The 21,846-nt window shown below is 37.6% G+C and overlaps 1 protein-coding gene across 1 annotated transcript in view; it reads left to right on the top strand.

Moving 5' to 3' along the window:
• Window positions 1-21,846, top strand: part of AGPS (alkylglycerone phosphate synthase) — a 52,715-nt gene that overhangs the window by 9,536 nt on the left and 21,333 nt on the right. Inside the window, exons 2-12 of the mRNA XM_033064388.1 lie at window positions 10-99; window positions 3,712-3,802; window positions 8,088-8,208; window positions 8,289-8,363; window positions 9,965-10,036; window positions 11,480-11,559; window positions 13,148-13,228; window positions 14,287-14,412; window positions 16,412-16,520; window positions 16,943-17,070; window positions 19,630-19,681. Of these exons, the coding sequence (XP_032920279.1) occupies window positions 10-99; window positions 3,712-3,802; window positions 8,088-8,208; window positions 8,289-8,363; window positions 9,965-10,036; window positions 11,480-11,559; window positions 13,148-13,228; window positions 14,287-14,412; window positions 16,412-16,520; window positions 16,943-17,070; window positions 19,630-19,681 (1,025 nt within the window). The remainder of the gene's footprint in view (window positions 1-9; window positions 100-3,711; window positions 3,803-8,087; window positions 8,209-8,288; window positions 8,364-9,964; window positions 10,037-11,479; window positions 11,560-13,147; window positions 13,229-14,286; window positions 14,413-16,411; window positions 16,521-16,942; window positions 17,071-19,629; window positions 19,682-21,846) is intronic.

Raw genomic sequence — 21,846 nt, 5'->3', positions numbered from 1 at the left:
CCCTTTAAGGCAAGAACTTTTGAAGTGGAATGGATGGGGATATAATGATTCGAAATTCATCTTCAATAAGAAGGGTCAAGCAGAATTCACAGGAAAAAGGTAAGTTGAAAATTATGTAAATGAAGTATCTTTTAAAGTAGTTTATTTGAAAAGAGTTTAGAAGCTGCACAATACAGTTAATTCAAAGAAGGCAAAGTTGCTTCATTTCATAGAACAGGTTATTCTGCATTGAACAGGTGTATTGAAGTCTATACACAGTAGTCTAACATAATAAAATAGACTGTGTAGCTTATTGAAATGTTTATTAAAATGTTATAGAGACTAATGTGAGTCTTCTCTGTAATGTGATATAACCTGCATTAATGAAATCACACTGAGAATCTGCACCATGTTCTGAAGTTTAGATAACTGCACTGACATGCTGAACGTTTCGAGAACCTCTTGAGCATCAACTAGTTGCTTTATTAAATTTCCACTTTATTTTGGGTTTCTTAACCACTGTGCATGGAGCTACTTCATCCTCTGAAATTAAAAACTGCTCTTCAATTGTATGTTGTGTAGGGGCACCACTTCTGATTTATTACCCTCTAACCCTTTATGCAGCAAGCTTATTTTTCTGAGAAATATATTTTTTGAGAAACTATGTTAAAATGAAGTCTGCTTGGGGAATCTCTTAGTTTTGTTCCAGTGGAATTTAGACCTGTTGCCATCTTACTGGTTTGGGTTATTTTTTTTTCTCCTGAGTGAAAAGTAACCTTGCAGTCTCTTCCCTGGTTTAAAAAATACACTTTCCATAAGAGTTAAAAACAAAAGAATGGAGAAGAGAAATAAAATTCTGTCTTTCATAAAAATTCCTTCCTAGTCTTTGAGTCTGTAAACTTGCTTGAGTCAAAGCTGCAAAAACCTAACTGGGATCTTGAGCCCTTCAGTTGTTAATTTCTTGATTTTTCAGGCCCAAATTAAAATGCAAAGCCTTGTATAAACCACTTCACTGTATAATATTTAGGGAGATGCTGCACAGAAAATCAAAGCACACTAAACAAGAAAAAAGATAAAGGTCAGGACTTCTGGTTTTTTTTTCAGAAGGAAGCATCAAGGCTATTTGACTGCTGTGTGACTGATAGGTACCAGTTGCTGTTCTAGAACAGTGTTTTTTTCCCCGCTCATCCACATTCTCTGACTGAGAGATAACATTAGAAATACCGTGTTGGGCCACACCAGTATAGTTTCTATGGAATAGTTTGCCATAGTGGCGAAAGGAGAGTGTTTGAAGTGTAAATGAGAGAATAAACATCTGCATGGGTGGTGTAGATGCCTCATCCTTTCAGCACCCACTAACAGGTCTGTTGTCCAAAAATTTGTCTAGTAACTTCTAGTCTGCTCATACTGCCTGCCTATGCAGCATCCAGTGGCAGCAAGTTGGAGGTTCTGGTTGTGTAAAGCACTTGTGTTTTGGAACAAGTATCCCTTACTGTTTCGCAGGACTGGGTGAATGATAGTTCTTCAGGCTATCTAAGGTGTTATTGATTTATAAGAGTCAGTCATATCTCTTGCATTTTCTCTCCATGCTTGCAGTGTACTGGGCCCTTCAGTCTCTGCTTTTTCAGGCCCTTTGGTCCTTACAGTTGTTCTCTGCACCCTCTCCAGCTCCACTAGATCTTTCTGGAGATAGGGACAAAAACTATGTGCAGCACTCAAGGTGTGGATACAGCAGTGTTCTACAGACTCAGAAACAGAAGAACTGTCTTCTTTCTTCCACCTGCCCAGATGATGCATAGCACTGTGGGCTGCTGTTGCATGTGGTCAGTGAAGATGCCGTGATACTGACTACCAGTGGGATTCTGCAAAATATGCAATAATGCTTTTTTTTTTGGCTTTTGCAGTTACCTCAGCTTCCATGGTTTTTTGTTTGCTTAGGTTTTTTTTTAAACTAGGAACTGAGTTCCTATCAGTGTGATCAATAAACCCTTCCCTTTTCTTAACCTTATCTTCAGCCTATAGAAAAACTTTTTCTTCAGTACTGTAGTAGTGTATTTTCATAAATAATTTTTGGGACAAACACCTGTGGAAATACAAAGGAGTGTGGGATTTCATATTCATTGTAGCCCTTTTATTCACATTTTGTTTTTACACCCTGATAAAACTCCAAGGATTAGTGAAACAGGATTCCCGTTTTTGAAAGTCGTGTTGATTTTCCCTACAAGATCATGTGTCAAATGATCTTTTTATTATAGACTCTGCCATCTCCACAGAGATAGATGATACTTGCTAGTCTGAGCAACTAAAGCTATGTTTGGGAGTGTATCTGTGGCAGGTGGTTTTTAGGGAGCTTCTTGCACCATCCTTGTATATATACAAAGCTTGCTTCCTGAAGAATCATGCATTGCAGTGAACTAACTTCTATGCTGTGACTTCTGTCTGTGTCTTGACTTAAAAGTTTTGGGGTTTCTGTTAGCTTTAGTTGTTTTTGAGTAAGTGATTAAGGTTACCCTCAAAAACCAGCTAGTGATAGTTTGGCAGTACTAAGAAGTACGTCTGGAGAAGAAAACACAACAAGCTGACCTGGGTCTCTGCCTTCATTGAGAACTCCTGATGCAAATGCATTAAACTTTCATTGTTTATTACACTTTCCATTTCATAGAATTCACATAATTTTCGTGTGGGTTTGAAATAGTAACAGCTGTCACAAGAGCAATGATTGAGCACTGTCTTCCATGCTGAAGAGTCTAGCTTGAGTTAAGGTTGTAGCCCTTTTAGTTATAGCAGTAGAGTAGAGGGTTTGTCAGTAGAGGAGCTGGGGGGGTAGTTGAGATGAGGAAACAAGAATTTATCTTTCTGTGTAACAGGTGACTCAGTTGTAGATTTAGTTGCACCAGCTATGAAGGACAGGGTCATAATCGGATTTACAGTGACTGAATGATCTTAGAGGGAAGACCCAGTTAGGTCTAATGCAATGACCCAGGTGAAAACTATGGTAAAGACTCTCAGCTGCAGAAAGCTCTTGATATCAAAGGAAGATCTTACTTTTCCTCTCTTCTGGGAATACTTTTGCACCCATAAGCATGCTGAAGGTGTGTATATGTATACAAATAGTGGCAGTAGTTTCTAGCTGTTCTCTGTGTGTCCCCAGCCTTCCATGTTTTCACACGTGGTGCACATGGTCAAAACAGCTCCTCTTAAGTCTGCGTTTGTCACATGGCTAAGCTCTGGAAATAATTTTGTCCTGGAAGTAATTTTACAGTGTTTGGTGGATTCTGATGCATTTTGATGATGAAGGGTTAACTTCTAATACTGTTTCTGTTTTCTTGAAAGCCTGAGATGTACTGAAATGGGTTTGTGTCTGAGACTGCCATTTACATTGCAGTGTACCCTCTATCTGTAACTGGTGTGTAAACTGTGGTGCTGCTTTCTGTACTACTGCAAGAGAGAGAGACCTTCTTAAGAGTGGTGGGATGGGATAACTGAAAAGCCTTATGCCCAAAGCAAAGTGATACCATGCTGAAAAATTATTTGGTTCTGTGTGAAGTAAAGAACAATTACATACAATGAAATATGCAGTTGCATGGAAAGTAAATGTGCAGAAGCCTTGAAGGCCTGTAGGTAAAGAGTTTGATTTAAAACTTCCATTTGTTTGTACATAGAATTGAAAGAAATGTATCTGACATACATTCTTTTAATTTAAAATGACCCTATGTAATGTTGACTTTTCAGGTACAGATTAGGTGGTATGGTATTACCAACTTTTAAGGAATGGATAGAAAAAACCTTTGGAGCAAGTCTGGAGCACAAAACTACCTCTAGAGTAAGTAAATAGCTGAACCAGTTCCTTTGAGCATAAGTCTTGGTGATAATCAAGACCACACTGTTAAATATGATTCACACATAATTGATTTAAATATAGTGTATTAATTCTTCCAAGTTTTTGGAAAAAAATTGTAGAACTGCTATGTGAAACCTTACATGTCTTAGCATGACTTGTGGTTTCAGGATAACTGGTAGTACATTTATTGAAATGAAAGTTTCCAATTTGGGAGTTTTTTGTCCTGCCTGTAGCTTGCATTTCAAGACTGTAGAAACAGCCTAAGAGGGAATTGTTTATACAAAATCAGTGTTATTCATAATAGCAGAGACAGAAAATACAGGGAAGTTAAACTGTGATGTATTTTTGGTGTATTGAAATAGGTCAAAGTTCTTTGACAGTAATTTTTACTTACACGTTGGGGTGCTGAAAACTGACTACCAGAATACTCGAAATTGAACTGAGTGTTTTCAGAAAAATAACACATTGGGAATGTTCTGGGTTTTGTAAGTCATACATACTTTGCTTTTTAGAAAGAGTAACTTATGTTAGCCAGGAAACCTGGTTCCTTTACTAGAATCCCTTTGAACCTTTGGTTCCTGAATAGATAGCTGCTAAAGCAGTATTGGAAGCAGGCTGTGCTTGTACTGTGACTGTAGCAACCCAGCTTTGGGTGATGGTTGTACCCATCTCTTGAGTGAGTTCAAGATTGCATTTTCTTTGAAGCAGGTAATCATATAGGGCCTGAAAACTTACTGTTTCTTCAGTCTTCTATTCATCAGGACATTCTTTCATCTGCCATGACTTACAGGATCTCCATCTGCCAATATATTTTGAAAAATTCATCTGGATGTGTTTTTGTTGGCCAGGGTTGGTCTTAACAGGCCGCTGCTTTAACTTGCTGTGGACAGGGGTCTTGATAACTGTTGTTCCATTTTTACGTGCAGAGAATGAATAGAGCAAAGCAGAATTGAAGAACAAGTACAGTTTTTTTTAATAATACCTTGATTCCACAGTATATCTTGCATACCAGCTCCCCAGGATATCTGCCAGCAATGTTGAGTGTTTTTCTGTTATATTGTGCCCCTCTAGTTTTGATGGTCTTGTAAAATCTGAAGCAGGCTGAGTACCTTGATATGTGCTAGGACTCTTTGGAGTCTCCAATATATCCTGGACTTCTCATAGCTAGTCTCAAGGTGCTGCTGCAGGTCCCTCATTTTCATGGCTGTCATAACTCCAAGATGTATTTCAGGTTGTCATGCTATGCTGGGTTTTCAACTTTTGCTGTCACCTAAGCATGAAGAAACTCAGATGTAGGAGCAGCAGTAGGGAAGCGATCTCTTGGTTCATTTTGTCCTTCAATCCCATCTCTTCTGCCTCTGTCATGTAAGATTGGAGGGTTCCCTGTTGATGTGAGTTTTGTGTTTTAATTAACAACAGTAAATTTACCTGCTTCTGTGATCTTCGAGATCTGTTGATGCTGTTTCTTTTTTCAGACCAGACTTAACGTAGAGAGCAGTTTATACCTAGTTCACATAGGTTTCCTGACTAGCTTTTCAGGGTGCAAATTTTTAAATATTTCAGTCCTATGAGTATAAATAAAGGTGTATTTTTGTCACTGTGCATAAGATTTTATAGATAAATATTAACTTTTTAATCTTGAAGATTAAAACTGAAAAGTTAAAAACTTGTGGAAGAGTTATAAAAATCAAGATGCTGTAAACTATCTGCAAAGAATTGTTATAGCTGTTATAGCTCATGTTACAGAGAACAAAGATTTTCAAGCACTTAGCGTTCAACTTGATATGAAAATCATCTGTCTACAGAAATCCATGAAGAAATAAGTTTGAAGTCTAAAATATAAATACACCTTGCAAGGGCTATTCTTAAATGATTTAAAGATCTTTAGTTGGTACCTATTTGTTTGTTTCTTATGTTTCCTGGGTTGCTATCAGCATTCTTTGGGCTAGCAAACAGCACTGTCTGAATGTGCATTAATAGCAGAATAGTAAGAGCAGCAGTCCAAGACAAGATTTACATTGTGTTTACTGTGACTGGCTCCTGAAATCAAGGTGTCTCAGTAGTGGAGTGCCTCTCACCTAACAACACTTAATTGCAGCTTCTGTATTTGTAGGTGACAAGGTGAATGTATTGGAGGGAAAAGGCTTATTTTTTTAGTTGTGTGGCACCTTATTTCAATAGGTACAGCATTATCCTTAAAGCAAGCCAGGATGGCACATACCCTCTTCCAGAAGTCAAATCACTGTTAAAACTGCATGTTCATTATGTCGTATGTCTCACAAGAATTCTAACCCAAACTTTTGGCTAGCCACTTGAACCTATGAATGATGTCAGCTATCAGTAATGAACATCTCATGGCAGCTATTTCTTTCTGAATTATTCCTGTCAGTACTCTTAATTGCTCCATAACCTTACATAGTTTTTGTAGGGTGGACACTCCATGTCAATGATACAAGTTTCCTGGTAAGTTTAAATCTTACCTTCTTCAGCTCTCACAACTCAACCCATTCAGAACAGACAGCTGCTGTTGTGGCAGATGGGAGACTGTTAATCTCAGATTTCCTTACTTCTTAGGTTGTTCACTGGTACTATCTACTAAGATTTTATCCTAAGACATATATTGGCAAAAGGTATCAGCTGCCCTGGAGGTTTATAGAGCAAAGATAGGCCAAACTCTTTTCTAGGAAAGAAAACTTAGGTGTGTGAGTATACTTTTTGTAGAAGGCAAACTTCAGAAGATTAAAGCAAAGTGAATTCCATTTTGGTTTTCTATTTTTGTATTTGTCAAGAAGCATAGGTGAGGCTTATCAAAGAGATGTCTTAAGTTTGTTTGACTAGGTGGAACATTACCGCACAACGCTTTTTGATGGTAGGGCTGTGAACAGGTTCTTTCTGGCATCACTAGGCAACCTGTAATCTTTCCTGAGAACTTTATAGCAAAGGTGCAAACACATTCTTCTCTTATGTTGATAGCAGTTAATTTTCCAGCAAGGCTTGTGGAAGAAGTGTGAAAGCATTGCACTCTTTAACTAATTTTTGTTCAATCCCTGATTTATAAAATTGTATTTAAAATAAATGATATGGTGGTAAAAAACTTTCAGTTCTGCTGTCAGACTTGAGAGACATTGTTAATAGGAAATAAGACTCTTGACCAACATTTTCTTTTGCAATAAGGCTTGAAGTCAAGAACTTAGATTTTAGTAATCAGCCAAGCTTTTTATCTAATTAAAGAACTCTTTAATTAGAGCCCATTTGTGAATGAATATATATTCTTTTAGGGAGATTACCCATATTTGCTCCATTTTAAAGGAGAAAAAAAGTAATGGTGTTCTTGGAATCTTCAAAGCACACAGAAGTCTTACACTTAATGTCTGCAAAATATTTTTTTTTAATCTGGATCTTGTAAAGAATTCTTGTACTCTGAGTGGGTTTAAAAAGTTGACACATGAACTATGTTTTTATGTGCCCAATAATCGGAAGTGAAGTTCAGAAAAGAGTTAAGTGGTTATGTCTGCACTTCGAGAAACTGTAAGAGAACTAGACAAGACATCTGTTGGAAGAACTGGGAAGACTGGGCTGTTAGAAAATCTTAAGCATAGGTTTTCTCTCTGGACTTAAGGAATCTTGATTCAAGGTCTGTTGATAAGTCGAAATGTCCTGTGTAGCTTCCTTGAAAGAACAGCACCTTTTCAAGGTCTTGTCGGGACTTTAGATGGAGGCTTTCTGGAAACACCTGTATGTGACTCAACAAGGATTTTATGGAATCCTTCTTGTAGGTGAGGTCTGCTTAAAGCGTGCCAGTTATATCAGTCAGTCTTCGTTTTGCCTAGCACTGGACTTCTGATTGGGCTTTGGTCCAATTTGCATTTAACTCTCAGGACATGACAGGAGGAGGGGAAGTGGGTTAGTGAAAACAGAGCTGTTAGTAGAAGGATTTGCAGTGTGTAGTGGTTTTAGTATGTATTCTGGTACCTTGGGAAGTCTTAAAAAGAGATAATTTGTTCAGTGTGCATTAGTAAGCTCATGTGTTTCTTCAGATTTATCAGGAGAAGGATAAGAATGTGCTGCTGAAATAAAACTTCTTGTGTGCAGAGTAGCATGAGCTGAATTGGTGTTTTTAAGGTGTGAAGGAGAACTGATGTCTTTCTGATCTGGAATAGGTGTGTTTGGGTATCAGTCAGTGTTAGCCTGTTTTCCTTATTTCTTTTATACGGAAATACTGAAAGAGTGAACCTATCTTTAATGAATTTGTTTTCTTGTCTTGTAGGCATCCTTAAATGTTAATGATGTACCTCCACCCATTGTAAATGAAGAATTTCTTCAGGATCTTAGAGCCACTAAAATCTCATATTCCCAGGATGCAGAAGATAGGGTATTCAGAGCTCATGGTAAGATAACTTAATTTGTGTAACTGTGCTGCTTCCACACTTCCTTGTTTGAACTTGTTAACTTACTGTTTGTGTTCCAGGTCACTGCCTACATGAGATATTTGTACTCAGGGAAGGAATGTTTAAACGAATTCCTGATATAGTTGTATGGCCTGGTAAGTGTTCATTGTCTTCTCCCTTCTGAGCTGGGAGGCCATTGCTTACTAAACTCCTGTGCTTTCTAGTCAGGGGAAAGCTGTCTCTTGGTTCACTGATTTCACTCATCTTTATAGAAACTGAAGCAATTTTCTCGTGAATGGTAGTCATGATTGTTTAGCATCTGGACTGCAGGTCATGTCTGTGAAATCCCATAATTTTGTGGGGAAGTCAATTTATTATTAATTATAGCTGAAGTTTATGTTGACAGATGAATTCACCACTAAGTAACCATAGTGCAATATGAACGTGTATGTTCAGCAGGAGCAGTTGTCAAAAATGGCAGTCTCTGTTTTGGGTTCTGGAGGTGTACGTGATGCTAGAAGGGCAGTGAAATATTTGTATTGAAGAAATATTTTTTTTCTACATGCTGTACTTCAGTAAAAAAAGGTGTAACACTTGTAACTCCTATCAGAACACTTTACAAAAGATCAGTGACTGGAAGAAACAGCAGTGCAATCTGAGTGTAGGCTTGGCCTGCTTGTTTCTGCTTAAGAAAAGGATACGAATGCTTTTTTTTTTTTAATTTGAGTCATGTGTCTCTAGTCACTAAGAACTACTTCATGTGCCATTCTTCAGTAGTGAACGAAAAGGTCATTTGATCTTGGTAAATGTCAATTTCTGTTCAGTTCTATGATTCCAACTCTTTTGTTACCTTTTATAACTTTGATAGCTGCACTGCTTAAAATCCCCACAATTTCTCAGAAGAACTTAATCCTACTCAGTTTGGCCTCCTTTATTTAGTGGAAAAAGTCACATATGGGAAGCATGAAAAGAGGCACTATAAGATGAAATTCATTACTTGAGGTCAGGTACTTGACAGCACAGGTGACTGTGAGCAGTACTTGCCACAACTTCTGTTTTGCTTAGCTCCAAAAGCAGCTGATACAAAATGATTGACTACCTTAATTTGTAATCTCTCTGTATGACAAGAGCAAGGTAGCCAGAGTTTGGAAACTATTTATTTAGTCCTGCTCATTCTTTGCTGTTTGTACAAACCCATGGATGCAATGTGTTTGATCTCTTTTTTGATCCTTTTACTTGGCTGTACACAAGCATTTCTGCCTCCCTCTTTGACCAGGTACAGAATGAATCCTGAAAAACTAGATTTCATCAGCAACTCCACTTCTGAAACTGAGTATCAGCCAGGAAGAAAAAGATGTGTTGTTCTTCTCTGAGAAGAGACTTATTTCTCACTTAAAATGAATTAGACAGCCTGTTTTCAATAAAAGCTTTGCATGTGATTTGTTCTCCAAGATACCTAGATGAATTACTAACTGTTTGGTGGCCTGCCTTGCCCTGAGAATTTACAGGAGGTCTCAGTCCATGAGTAGAACAAGAGACTAAGGCTGTAGTTAGTTCTTCAAATGCAGAATTGCTTAAACTTTACTCTAACTGATACTTCTGAACTTAGCTCTTATTTAGTGCCTAACTTTGAAATGTCTTTCTTAGTGGTGTTGGAAAAGGAGCTACTGCTTATTCAGACTGCAGTACTTAATAAAAAGCACAAATAACAGTACCAAGCACAAATCCTGTTTTTAACTGTTTGTTCTTTTTTTAGTTTGCCATGAAGACGTAGTTAAAATTGTGGAATTAGCCTGCAAACACAATCTCTGCATAATACCATTTGGTGGTAAGCGAATTTATGAAACCTCATACCTGTTTAAAGTTATTAGTGAAAATGTGTTCATTTAAATATGTGATCTTCATTACTTGTGCTCTGTTCCCACAACATTTTTGTTGCACTGTTGAAGTTCAAAGTTTCATAGAAGATTGTGGTCAAACACTACTGCAAAATTATTCTAATTTCCTCGTAGACATTGTTCAGTAGAAACTCCTGTGGCAAGGGGTTTTGAGGAAGTGTTCCAGTTACAGAGTACAGCTAAAGGCCTGTGCAGTCTGTGTTCTCCTCAGCCTGAAGAGTTTGTGAAGGATTGGCTTTCATGAGCTCATTCTGTGAGAAGGTTTTTGTCAAGAACTCTCTGTGGTATAAATCCATGTGTTTTACTTGGAACTTGCTTACGCTGTAGTACAGCCCCTGCAAAAGGGTATTAGCTATTTAAGAAAATGAGCACTTCACTTGAAAATGATACCAAGCTTGTGGAGCTGGTTCCTCCCTATGCACTGACACCCTTGCCAGATGCATCTGAAGGGCTGCAAGACTGCTAAAAGTCACCTTTTAACTTGTAAACTGGTAGAGCTGAAAGCAGCAATATTTACTATTTCTTGTTCACTGTCTGGGATACAGAAAGATCTTCACATTGTATTCCAAGTTTATTTCTAGTAAACTACAAACAACTTTTGAAAATTTTACAGTAGGGGTTGGTATTTAAGGAATGTACCACATTTTCCATCACTGGGAACAAAGGTGATGGACTTCACTGCTCTTTCAGAGTGTTTTATTAGCTGGCACTTTCTCTGTACTTGCCACTGTCTCTTCTCATAACCTGCTGTGAATCCTGAGCATCCTACCCTCTTTTCCTATGGCTGTGGCAGTCTTGGGAAGCAAAAGGCTTCTTGGAGGCTGTTCTGTGACATCCTATAAAGATACATTAGAAACTGCTTCTAAGTCTGATGCTTGATTTTATCCTTTTTTTTTTAATAGTTAAACCCTTTCACTTTATTTTTTTCTTTCAGATAAGTATTACCTTCTTGTACTAGGCAGACTTCTTATTCCAAGTTTCTAGGTTGAAGTGTAATGTCTTCCATAGTGATATCTAAAGAATATACAGAAACTATAGCTTTCTGTTTCTTGAATGGCTTTGTAATTTCTTATCCTTCTGTGTATTAAAGCTCTCTGCTGGGCTTAACAGAAGCAGTTGAGATGGTCACAGAATGTCATGTTTGTTAGGGAGTGCTGCTAAAGCATTGTCCAACTCCACTGCTGCCTTGATTTTGTGGAACTTGGTCTGGGAGAAGGGGGCAGCCTTAAGAGGCTAATCACCAGCCTCAAACAGTTAACTTCAGTGATCTTTCTTTATTCAGTTCCTTAGCAGAAAGGAGGGACAGAGGCATGCTATTGGAAGAAAAGCTACCTGAGAATTTTATGATCACAATATCATTCCCATATTTGCAGGAGGGACAAGTGTCTCTAGTGCCCTTGAATGTCCTGAAGAAGAAAAAAGAATGATTATCTCCCTGGATACATCACAAATGGTATGATCTCTTAAAGTTTTATTTTAATTTTTTTTAATCATCCTACAGTTGCTTGGGTGATTGCTAGAGAATGTAATTTCTTTCTTTCCAGAATGAGGTAGGGATGGAAATATTAATCAGCACCATGATGATTAAATTGGTACTCCTTCAGTTTGTTTTTCTGATATTAGTCCTGTACTACTTCATATAACCTGTATATATTTAATAAGGAAAAAAAATCACTGTTAAGCCTTATAGCAGCTTTAAGTGATCAAACTCTGAGAAAGCTACTCTTCTATATTGGAATTTGTATCTGAGGATAAATGAAAAGCTAGGAGGAAGTTGTTACTGCAAATTTCACTAGTTTTTGCACTAGACTTCAAATTACTTAAAGAGCGATAAGGTGACCTAATATCTATAAATCAACTTGAAGGATAAACTTTCAAGAAATAACTGGGGTTTTTGTGTAGATAACATCTTGAGAATGTGAGGTTCGTAGCTTTATGGCAGTCTAGAAATGAAGTTCTGTAAAATTTATTGCTAGTTTTCATCTTTTCATTATGAAGGAGCTTTGTACTTCTAAAATGATAGATTTATGGCTACTTGGTAATGAGATGCTTCAGAAACAGCTCTGTATCTTTGATGTAAGGCTCTACTGCCTCCAAGTACCTGCTGAGCTTGTTAACTCCTTTAGCCTTGAAGCTAAGACCTGGGTTTTGGCTCCATTTTCTCCACTCAGTGGTTCTTCAGTTAAACAAAGTGATTTTTTTCTGCAGAGGTGGTAGTTGCATGTCGAAGGAGGCTCTTCAGGGGTCTATACAGAATGAAATCTAACAAGTACAGTAGTGACTCAGCCTTCATTTGAACTCCTTGATTTATAGCCCACAGCTTTGACTTCTGTCAGGTTTGGGTGTGGCAAGGAAATGTGGTTAATTTTTACGGTCTTGCTTTTTTGTCAGCTACATGTGTAAATAAGCATTGAGTCACGAAATAAACCAGTTTCAGGTGTCTTGAATGAGTGCCAACCAGGTCTTGTAATCATTAATGAAGAGGGAAAATAAGAAAATTAAGGCGAAAGGAAGCATTGTCAAAGTTAAAACGTGTGTGTTTCAGAGCAGCTAGGATGATTGCTGAAGCTTTACTATTTTAATAGACACTTAATGGTTATCTTTATCTTAAATGTAGGGTCCATATTGCATAAAAGCTGATTTTTATAGGCATCTGAGATCAGTTAAGCAGTTTGAATTGAAACTCAAGGAGCTGAAGTAGTTGGCTTTGAATAATGAGTTAGCCCCTACTTTGTGAGGGGCAGACTCCTGCAAGAGTTTTAATTTAATTCTTTCTACCTTTTTTACTTTTTGTTCTGTAAACATCCCTGGCACAAATTGATGAATATATGTGTTAGTCTCTTGTAGTGGTGACTTCATAAATTGAAAACTGTTGTGTAGCAGTTTGAGGGAGTGAAGACCCAAAGCTTCCACTGGTGTAATAACTGGAGTGGTATTAATAGTAAATTGTATCACTAAGCGTGTTGATCCTATAGCATTAGGGAAGAAAATAAACAAAAATCTTAAACACTCATTCTTAGTTTCAATTGGCTTTTCAACAGAATCGGATTCTCTGGATAGATGAAAAAAACTTAACAGCTTGTGTAGAAGCTGGCATTGTTGGACAAGATCTGGAGAAACAGGTATTTTTATCTGGTTAAGTTTATAGTATTTTTCTAATATTTTTCTTAGGTATTGTTTATATTTTGTCCAAATCATTGAATTCTAGCTTAATTCTTGTGTGTTTTCATGCATCTGGTAAGAACTATATGCAATGGTTCTGAAACCACCCTTCCTCGTACATGACCAGTAAATGTACAAAGCCACAAGTTCCTGTGGTATAGAGAGAACCATGAGCTAAATGAGTTGTTGTACACAGGATGTAGAAGTTACTTTCAGCCTTTAAGTTAGGACCACTGTATACAACAGAACATAGTTAATGGTCCATGTTACATGGTGTACTTAAATACAGCTGTCCAGTGTGATTGTTATCAGTTGGTCAGTGCAAATTGATTATCTCAAATGCACTAATGCACTTATCACTTAATGTGAGACTGCTTGGCCTTCAACTCTTGCTGTTTGACAGCTTTGGTGTTGTAATTCTGAGGGCATCCAGTCAACCTCAGGTGCTGTGCAGATGGCAAAGCCAAGTTAATGCAGAAAAATGAGAAACAAGTGACTGCTTAATGTACAGGAATGCGTGATCTGCATCACAACTAGTTGACAATGTTGCATACAGGAAGCCCAACCAGATGGCTGTATATTAAAACACATCTCTCCTTGAGAGAATTAAGTACAGGCAATTTGCTCAAATTTTCTGCAGACCTGCTGCATATCACATTAGGATAGAAGGAACAAGAGATTAAGTGCTTTATTTATTGGCAGCATTTGTGCAAAGTTGGCAGTTACTTAAGTTATAACTTTTTGCAGATGTATATGAATTTGCACCTTGTTTTGAACAATAGAGTTCTCAGTTTTAAAATACAGGGCAGGAGTATTATAGGGCGATACATAGCACAAGTATGTACAGTAGAAGCAGAGTCAGTTTGCATGTATGTACATATCAAAGATGAAAGTCAAATAAATAGGTGTGTGATCAGGATACTTATTTTTTAAAAAAACCCAAGGAGTTGTAGAATATTGAATTTAGAATGCTAAGTCAATAGGATGTATTGATGTGTGTATTTTTTCTTTTCTTTAGCTTGCTGAAAGTGGCTTCTGTACAGGCCATGAACCAGACTCCATGGAATTCAGTTCACTAGGAGGATGGGTAGCAACACGAGCATCTGGCATGAAAAAAAACATCTATGGAAACATTGAAGATCTGGTAAGTAGTTTTAATATTTGTTATAATTTCTCTGTTCAGATATTTAACTTTTATGACTCACAGTGGGAGAGTAAATTGTGATTCTTTGTGTAATAGAGTTTTGGCATCAAATCTGCACTGAAATGCTTTTTTTCTTTTGTTATTAGTACTAATAATCCCTATCACTAATATAAAAGTAATTTTCATTTGAGCACTCACTGGTTAGCTTAAGGAATTGTTATCCTGTCCTGACTCTGGTGCTGTCTTCTACCACTTTGGACTCTCTGTTAATCCAGTGTAATAATCCTGTCAAACTTGCAGAAGTCCCACGTTCTCTCCTCCCTGTTGTGTGTACCTGGAGATGTCTAGCTAAACAGTCTAACTCTGACAGCAAGCAAGCTCCCCACCTTCCTACATTCCCATGGCTAGCAGTACTTTGTAAATCAGTAGGCTGATCTGATTGACCCTGTGGGTGCACAGTGGTGACATCTAATACCACTACACTGTGTAGGAACCCAGAGGAAGGAAGCAGTGAAATGGCAGTATTCTACTCTTGGATCTGTTTTAGTCATTAAATTGGTTCAACTTTATATGAAGTCTGATAATTTTTGGACTTCTAAGCATACTTTTAGATTCTAAAGTCTACATTTTCTGTTATAACAAATACATTGAATATATTGGAGATAAATCATCAGTGCTCAGACTTTGCCTGCCTTTCTGCTTCAGTCTTCCAGCTTTCTCCCATACTTCGTATAATCCTTCCATGTGTGAATTTTTTCCTTCTTTCCTGCAGCACACCCATGTACCCATGTTACCTCAGGCTTTTCCATCAGCTCATAGTTCAGACATATTTGTTCTGTGCACAGATGTGACATTTCACTGTAAGTGACTGAGGCTGGCAGTTTTTATTCAGCAGACCTGGCTGAAGTAAAACTAGTAGCACTTACAAAGTATCATCATTCCCCTGCTGCCTGAAGTGTTACTGAATGGTACAGTTCTGTTTGTACTGAGAGTGGTGAAACAGAAGGCTTCTCTATTATGGAAACATAACTTCAGGCTAAAACAACTCCTGAAATTTTCATTAGGAGGAAATAGGATTGAAAATTGATTCAGAACAGTTCACAAGTTTCAAAATAGCACAGTGAGAATGTTTCAAGGAAGTGTTTACCTTCTGACAAACTTTATATCTTGAAACACTGTGTTATATAAGCTGCCTAAAACCCACTACTGCAGACTCAACGGTTCATAAATTGCATATAGTGAAAATTACGTGGCTACCTGTGCTTGAAAGGTTTAAAGCCATTAGCTGAAATTCGGTAATTTTACTTCATTTAAAGGCATCACTCAAGACAAGCTGAAACTCTACCCTTCCTTGGTATAAAATAGAGGATTGAATTGAATAGAGCATTTAAAAAAAAAACACCACACATGAGCTCTATTGCATGTGCTTGAATAAAGCTGGAAAAAAAATTGAAAAAATATTTTTTCAAAAGCAAACCTCTAGCCCTACACGTGTCAGTCGTATGGTAGCTTTTATATTAATAATCTATTTCGCAAAGCTTACTTCTGTCTTTCCTTCTAACTGAAATACTTCTGTAGCCATCAGTGACTGAATCATAGTAGCTTTATCAAGCAGCAGTTCTAAAGCAAAACTTTATGTTTAAACCCTCATTCTTTTCCACTGTAGTACGATGTGTATCCTGGATTAAAATCCTGATATCTATAAAGTTCTATCTGAAGTTCTACACTGAGAAACAAAGCAGTTTAAACTGGTGTTGCCTGGATGTAGCCACCGGTTGATATGATTTGTCATAGAATGGAAATAATCTGTTGTGTGGGGAAACCATGCTGTGTTAAAATAATGGTTGGTAACAGTCCTGAGGTTCTAGGGGTCCTTACAGAATGTCTAAAACCTGTAAAGCCAAACTGTATCAAACTTAATATGTTTTGTGGAAAATAAATACAGTAAAAATCTGTACTTAATGCCAGTATTTATAGTCATTGCACTTTGTTTAAACAGGTGATTCATATAAAAATGGTAACTCCTAGAGGGATAGTAGAAAAAAACTGTCAAGTACCTCGCATGTCAACAGGACCTGATATCCATCACTTCATTATGGGATCTGAAGGTACAAACAGAGTCATTTCACATACTGCATCTTAATTCAGCTTCTATAATGCTTGAGTAGTTGAGCATCTTTAATGCTGTGGCTTCCGGTGTCTTGATGGGTGGCATTGTGCAGGCATGAATTTCTTGTATTAGGATAAAACTGAGACCTTAATTAGGACTGTGAAGCTGCAGCTTTTAACACTGCTTTAAATGGACCTGTGGAGTCAGCCTACAAGTCTAGTAACAAAGAGAAAGATGTAGAGAATATTTTGTAAGAATTCACCATGTAAAATGTGAGGAATAATTCACCTGCTACTGCAAACTGAATTTTTGGGATTTCTGATTTATGTTAACTTAGAACATTCTGGTAAATGTTAAGTTGGATAGCTTGCAAGAAGTTCATCTTGCACCATTTTGCTCAGTTTTTCTCCTCTCCTGAAGGAACTCTTGGAGTGGTTACTGAAGTTACGATAAAGATTCGCCCAGTCCCTGAATACCAGAAGTACGGCTCTGTGGTCTTCCCCAACTTTGAGCGAGGGGTGGCCTGCTTGAGGGAGGTGGCAAAGCAGGTAAAGAAAAGCTGGATGTTTACTTCACTCAGGAACTCATGGATTCTAGCAGTAGTGGGGTGTATTGATGCTTCAGTGTTTCTGTCAATTGATAACCAGGAATTTGAGGTAGGACTCTTGTAAGCATGTACGGTCCATGAAATGCAGGATATGATCCATGAGGACTGAACACATTATGACTTTGCTTGTATTCTGAGCCAAAATGTGGACAAGCCTTTTAATGACTTGATTCAGGGGGAGTTATTTTCATATTGCAGTCTGAAAAATTCAGCTTTGTATCTCCTTCAGCTGAGAACTTTATCCTCAGATGAATTAGGACTGTGTAAAAGGGACCAGTGTTCAACTGAATTGAGTTGCTGGATACATACAAAAGGCAGTTGAATTCATGGCTTTGAAGTGGTAAAGGAACAAAAGGAATGCAGTGGAAGGATGATGGCCTGTATTTAGGAATCACTGCCTGGAGCATAGTGATATGGACAGGTGAAATGGATATTTTCAAGTAAAACTGTGCTTACACTGTAGTATTTAAATAGAGAATAGTGCAGTCAGATGGTTTCAGGTAGTGAAGTACTTAGGTATCCAAGGTCTGTAGTATTTTTCCTCAAGGCTGTGCTTCCAAACAAGTCTTACTCTGGCTAGCCTCTTTCTCCACCAACTAACTATGCTTTGCTCTGTGCAAAACATACTAAATTATGTGTATGAATGGTAGAATGTACCCTGAACTGGGGAAATAATTTCAGAAATGTTTTAATTAATGCCAAACTAAACACAGCTTTACATTTTTTCCAGTGATTGGTCTAAATTAATGGCTTAATGTTCCAAGCCAGATGTTCAAACTGGTATGTGAATGACATGTATATGCTAGTCAGCAGCACTTGCCAGTTTTTCTGTCGTGCTTCTACTGCTAGCGCTTGTCCTTCCTGTTAAAGGTACCTAAGCAGACTTTTTGGGAATGCTTAATCATATGGCTGATCAACATTTAAAATCAGTTAAGGAACTCATGTCTTTACCCTGTCTGTGGGCTTAGTTAGAGGGGAAAAAAGAGGCACTATTTGCCACTTAATGTTGCTCCATTTCTAAGCTTCTGTTGCTGCTGCTGCTGTTTCTCTGCTTACTTGAGCCTGAACTACTTATTCTCTTCTGTTGCCCCTCGCATCAATCTCAGTAGTAATTACAATGATTGCTGTCTGAAAAGCTCTTTCTTTGATGTATCAGTCCACTTTAATGTAAGAATAACCAGCCTGCAGGTTGTGGGTGGATTTGTCTCATTTAAAACCATTCCCACAGCCTTCTCTCCCCTGCCCGGTGAGCTCCCTTACTTCTTCATGTTCTTTCCTCTTGTGTGGTCCAAAACGTATTATTGATACTGTGAAGTGTGAACATGTTAAATGAAGCGAAGGAGCAGTACTTCCATATCTATGTAATTAAATGATGACTAGCCTAAAATTCAGACTTTGTCATAGTCCTCTGGCCATACCTTTCAGTATGACTGGACGTGGCCATCAGCGATTATATGATGTAGGCACATGCATGACCAGAAACTTACCTAACTGAAGGGTGCTGTTCTTACCGCTTTTCAGATTCCTGTGGTGCAGAATCTAGATTAGACCCAAGTACAGATTTTGATTGCAGTCTGACAGAGAATCCTGGCATCTAGCCAGGATGGAGTCAACTTTTTTCATAGTAGCATATGTGGTGTTAACTTTTGTACTTGTAACCAAAAGAGTGTTAATAACAATGTGTACACAGTGTCAAGGCTTTTTCTGTTTCTCCCTCTCTTCCCCTCAGCAAGTGTGTTGGAAGCAGATAAGAGGCTGGGAGGGTGCACAGTTGGGACAACTGACCCAAATTGACTAAAGGCAGATGCCATATAACATCATGATCATAAATAAAACTGGAGGGAGGTGTTTGGTAGGGGTTGCCATTGCTTGAAGACTGGCTGCATATTGGTCAACTGATGGTAATTGATTGCTTTTGCATTGTGCTTTTGTGGGATTTTTTCCCCATTTTGCTTACCAAGCTGTCTTCATCTCAACCCATGGATTTTTCCGCTTTTACCCTTCTGATTTTTCTTCCCCAGCCCACTGGAGAGGGGTCTGAGTGAGCAGCTGCGTAGTGCTCAGCTGCATGCCAGAGTGACCCTCAACAATTAAACTTTTTCAATTGATTTTTATTATGTGTGTATCCCTGATTACACAGAAACATAAACTTGATGTACTAAACAAGTGTGCTATCTTTAGTGCATATGCTATTTTAGAAAAACACTCAAAACTTGAAGATCAGTGATTTTGGACTATTACTGTGATGGCATGAGGTTAAACTGAAAATTCTCAGAGCATTATATCTAGACATACCTAGTAGATGTTGCTATTCCAGTGAAAACAAGCTTATAATCATCCCATTTCAATGAGGATGATGGCCAGAGGTCTCTGGTATCAAAGTGTGCTTTCTTATATGCTATTTTAAAATGAAAATTTGATTGTAATGGATTTTAAAACTGACCATGTTCATAATCCCTTTATTTTTTCTTTCTCTCACTCCGCTAACTTTGCCTCCAAGAGATGTGCTCCTGCATCAATTCGCCTTGTTGACAATGCACAGTTTCAGTTTGGTGAGTATGTAGATCATTGTGGAGTATCATCTGTTTCCAAGGGGTTTTTAGTAGCTTAAGTCTGTTTTGGGTAGTATTTATTTTACTCAAATCTAGACAGAGAGCAGTGAACCCAGAGTTCAAACTCCAGACAGTGCCATAATGTGAGTTTTGGAAACAGAAGCCTGTCTTTGTCTGAGGAAACACTATCAACTACTTCAGTCAGTAAAGACCCATGCTCTACCTATAAATGAGATGGGCTTTCTGCTATGTTTCCTTCCTTGATATTTAGTCTATTGGTGAGATTGAAATTTTGGAATCACTTCCTCTATTTTACTGTAAAGGAACTGAGATTCTAGTTTTAAAATATAATACTTGAAACATTTTTTACCTAAGAGTGTTAATGAGAAGTTGGATATTAAAAAAAAAATAAAATCAGAATGCCAGCACCTTGTTTTCAAGGTAGGTGGGTTGATTCCTTTAAATTCATGAAAGCATCTCACAGATGCCTTAGAAGTAGTAGGTGTTTTAGAAACATTCTGATATCATGCTGTTTGATTGGGCGGGAGAGAGCCAATGACTTACTTGTCCAAAGTGATCTGTCTATTTTCAAAAAAAGATTAGATTATGTAAATGCTGTCACTGTGTGCAAGTACATCTAAGCTGTTAGGCTTTAAATACTGAAAACCAGTGAAGCTACCAGAAGATTCCCGAAGACAAACAATTTTGTAAAATTTCATCTAGTTCAAACACTTAAGTCGGACAATGTCAAATATTCAGAACAATAATTTCTCAGCAATTCTTAGGGAAAGAGGTCATTTTAAACTCTAGGAAATTTGGCAGAATATATGTTCTGGCTCAAGACATTCTCATGGAGACCCTAAGGTTCCACAGCCCAAAAGCTAATAGCTTGCAGAACTTGCTGAGACCATGCTATTTTGATAGTACCCAGAAGATGGAAGTGGGAAGTGACTGACCTTGAAAACCTCTACTATAATACTTCAACAAGTCAGAATTTCTGAAACTTCTTTTGCACAGAAGCCTCAGTGATGAATCTCAGCTTCAAATGGTGTTAATATAATGGTGTTGAGAAAGCTGAACTTCATTTTTCAAGCCAAGGAAATAGTGATTTGTAAGAGCTGAGAGGCCCAGCAAGCCTTGCTGCTTGCTTTGCTCACTCTTGTGTTACGCTGTTCTGCTCAGAATGTCCAACAGAAGACACATGCATCTCCTTTTCTATTTGGAAAGCACCATTTGACCAATTGCAAGCTGTAAACATGGTTTTAAGTGTGTCAATATTAATTTTTCTGGTAGCCATTATTATGTAATTTTTTTAGACTGTGTTTTAATAAATTAATATACTTTCATGATTTTTGTGTGCTTTCTGAAGTGTGCTTATAGGTGTTCTCCTTGAGGTTTGTATCTGCAGAGAGACTCCCTCTTTGCTTAAGAGGATAAAAGAGCAGTCAGTTGTTGAAGTTCATGTGTTATTCAGGAGGAAATGCTTTCTAAAGTATTTTAGAAGGAGGTATCATGTAAATGGTGCATAACTTTTTATGAATTGGGCTCACAGCATGTAGGCCAGATGCCAGGCTGCTAAAGTGAAGCAGTAATGAGAGTTCAGAAGTTGTTTGTGACTGAAAACAATGGAACAAACAGTAAAAGACTTTCATCTCAATTAAACCCAGTCCTGAGGCAGAGATGTTAATTTAACAGGCTCCAAGACACCATTTATATATCCTGGTAATTTTAGTTCCCCGTTTGTCATTAAGGAAGCAATTACTAGCTTTATGTAGAAAACTTCACACAAGTGATATAACTGTTAAGGAAAAAATTGCTTAACTCCTTACTTGCACCATTTTTGGCTGGTTGTTTCAGTGGTTTTGGTATAACTTTAAAAAAAAAAGTCACTGATTTTTGTTTAGTTTTGTGGTTTAAAAACTAATGAAGTACTCTCAAAAATTTTCTATGTGCCATAGGCTTGTATAATCTAAACTAGGCAGCCTTAAACTAAGGCAACCTTAATTAGCATACAAATATTTGTGCACAGTTGTACATATGTCTTAAAAAAATTAATGAAACCTTTTCCTAAATCATGTTCTAAATGTGTAGAGAGAATTCTCTTTGATTTTGATAATCAAAGTACTCCAAGAAATTCTAGTAATTTTGACTTCCTAGTCATTTTT

Source organism: Catharus ustulatus, chromosome 7, assembly GCF_009819885.2.
Source record: "Catharus ustulatus isolate bCatUst1 chromosome 7, bCatUst1.pri.v2, whole genome shotgun sequence".
NCBI classification, from domain to species: domain Eukaryota; kingdom Metazoa; phylum Chordata; class Aves; order Passeriformes; family Turdidae; genus Catharus; species Catharus ustulatus.
The sequence above is the reverse complement of the archived record's forward strand: the minus strand, read 5'-3'. Positions and strand labels throughout refer to the sequence as shown.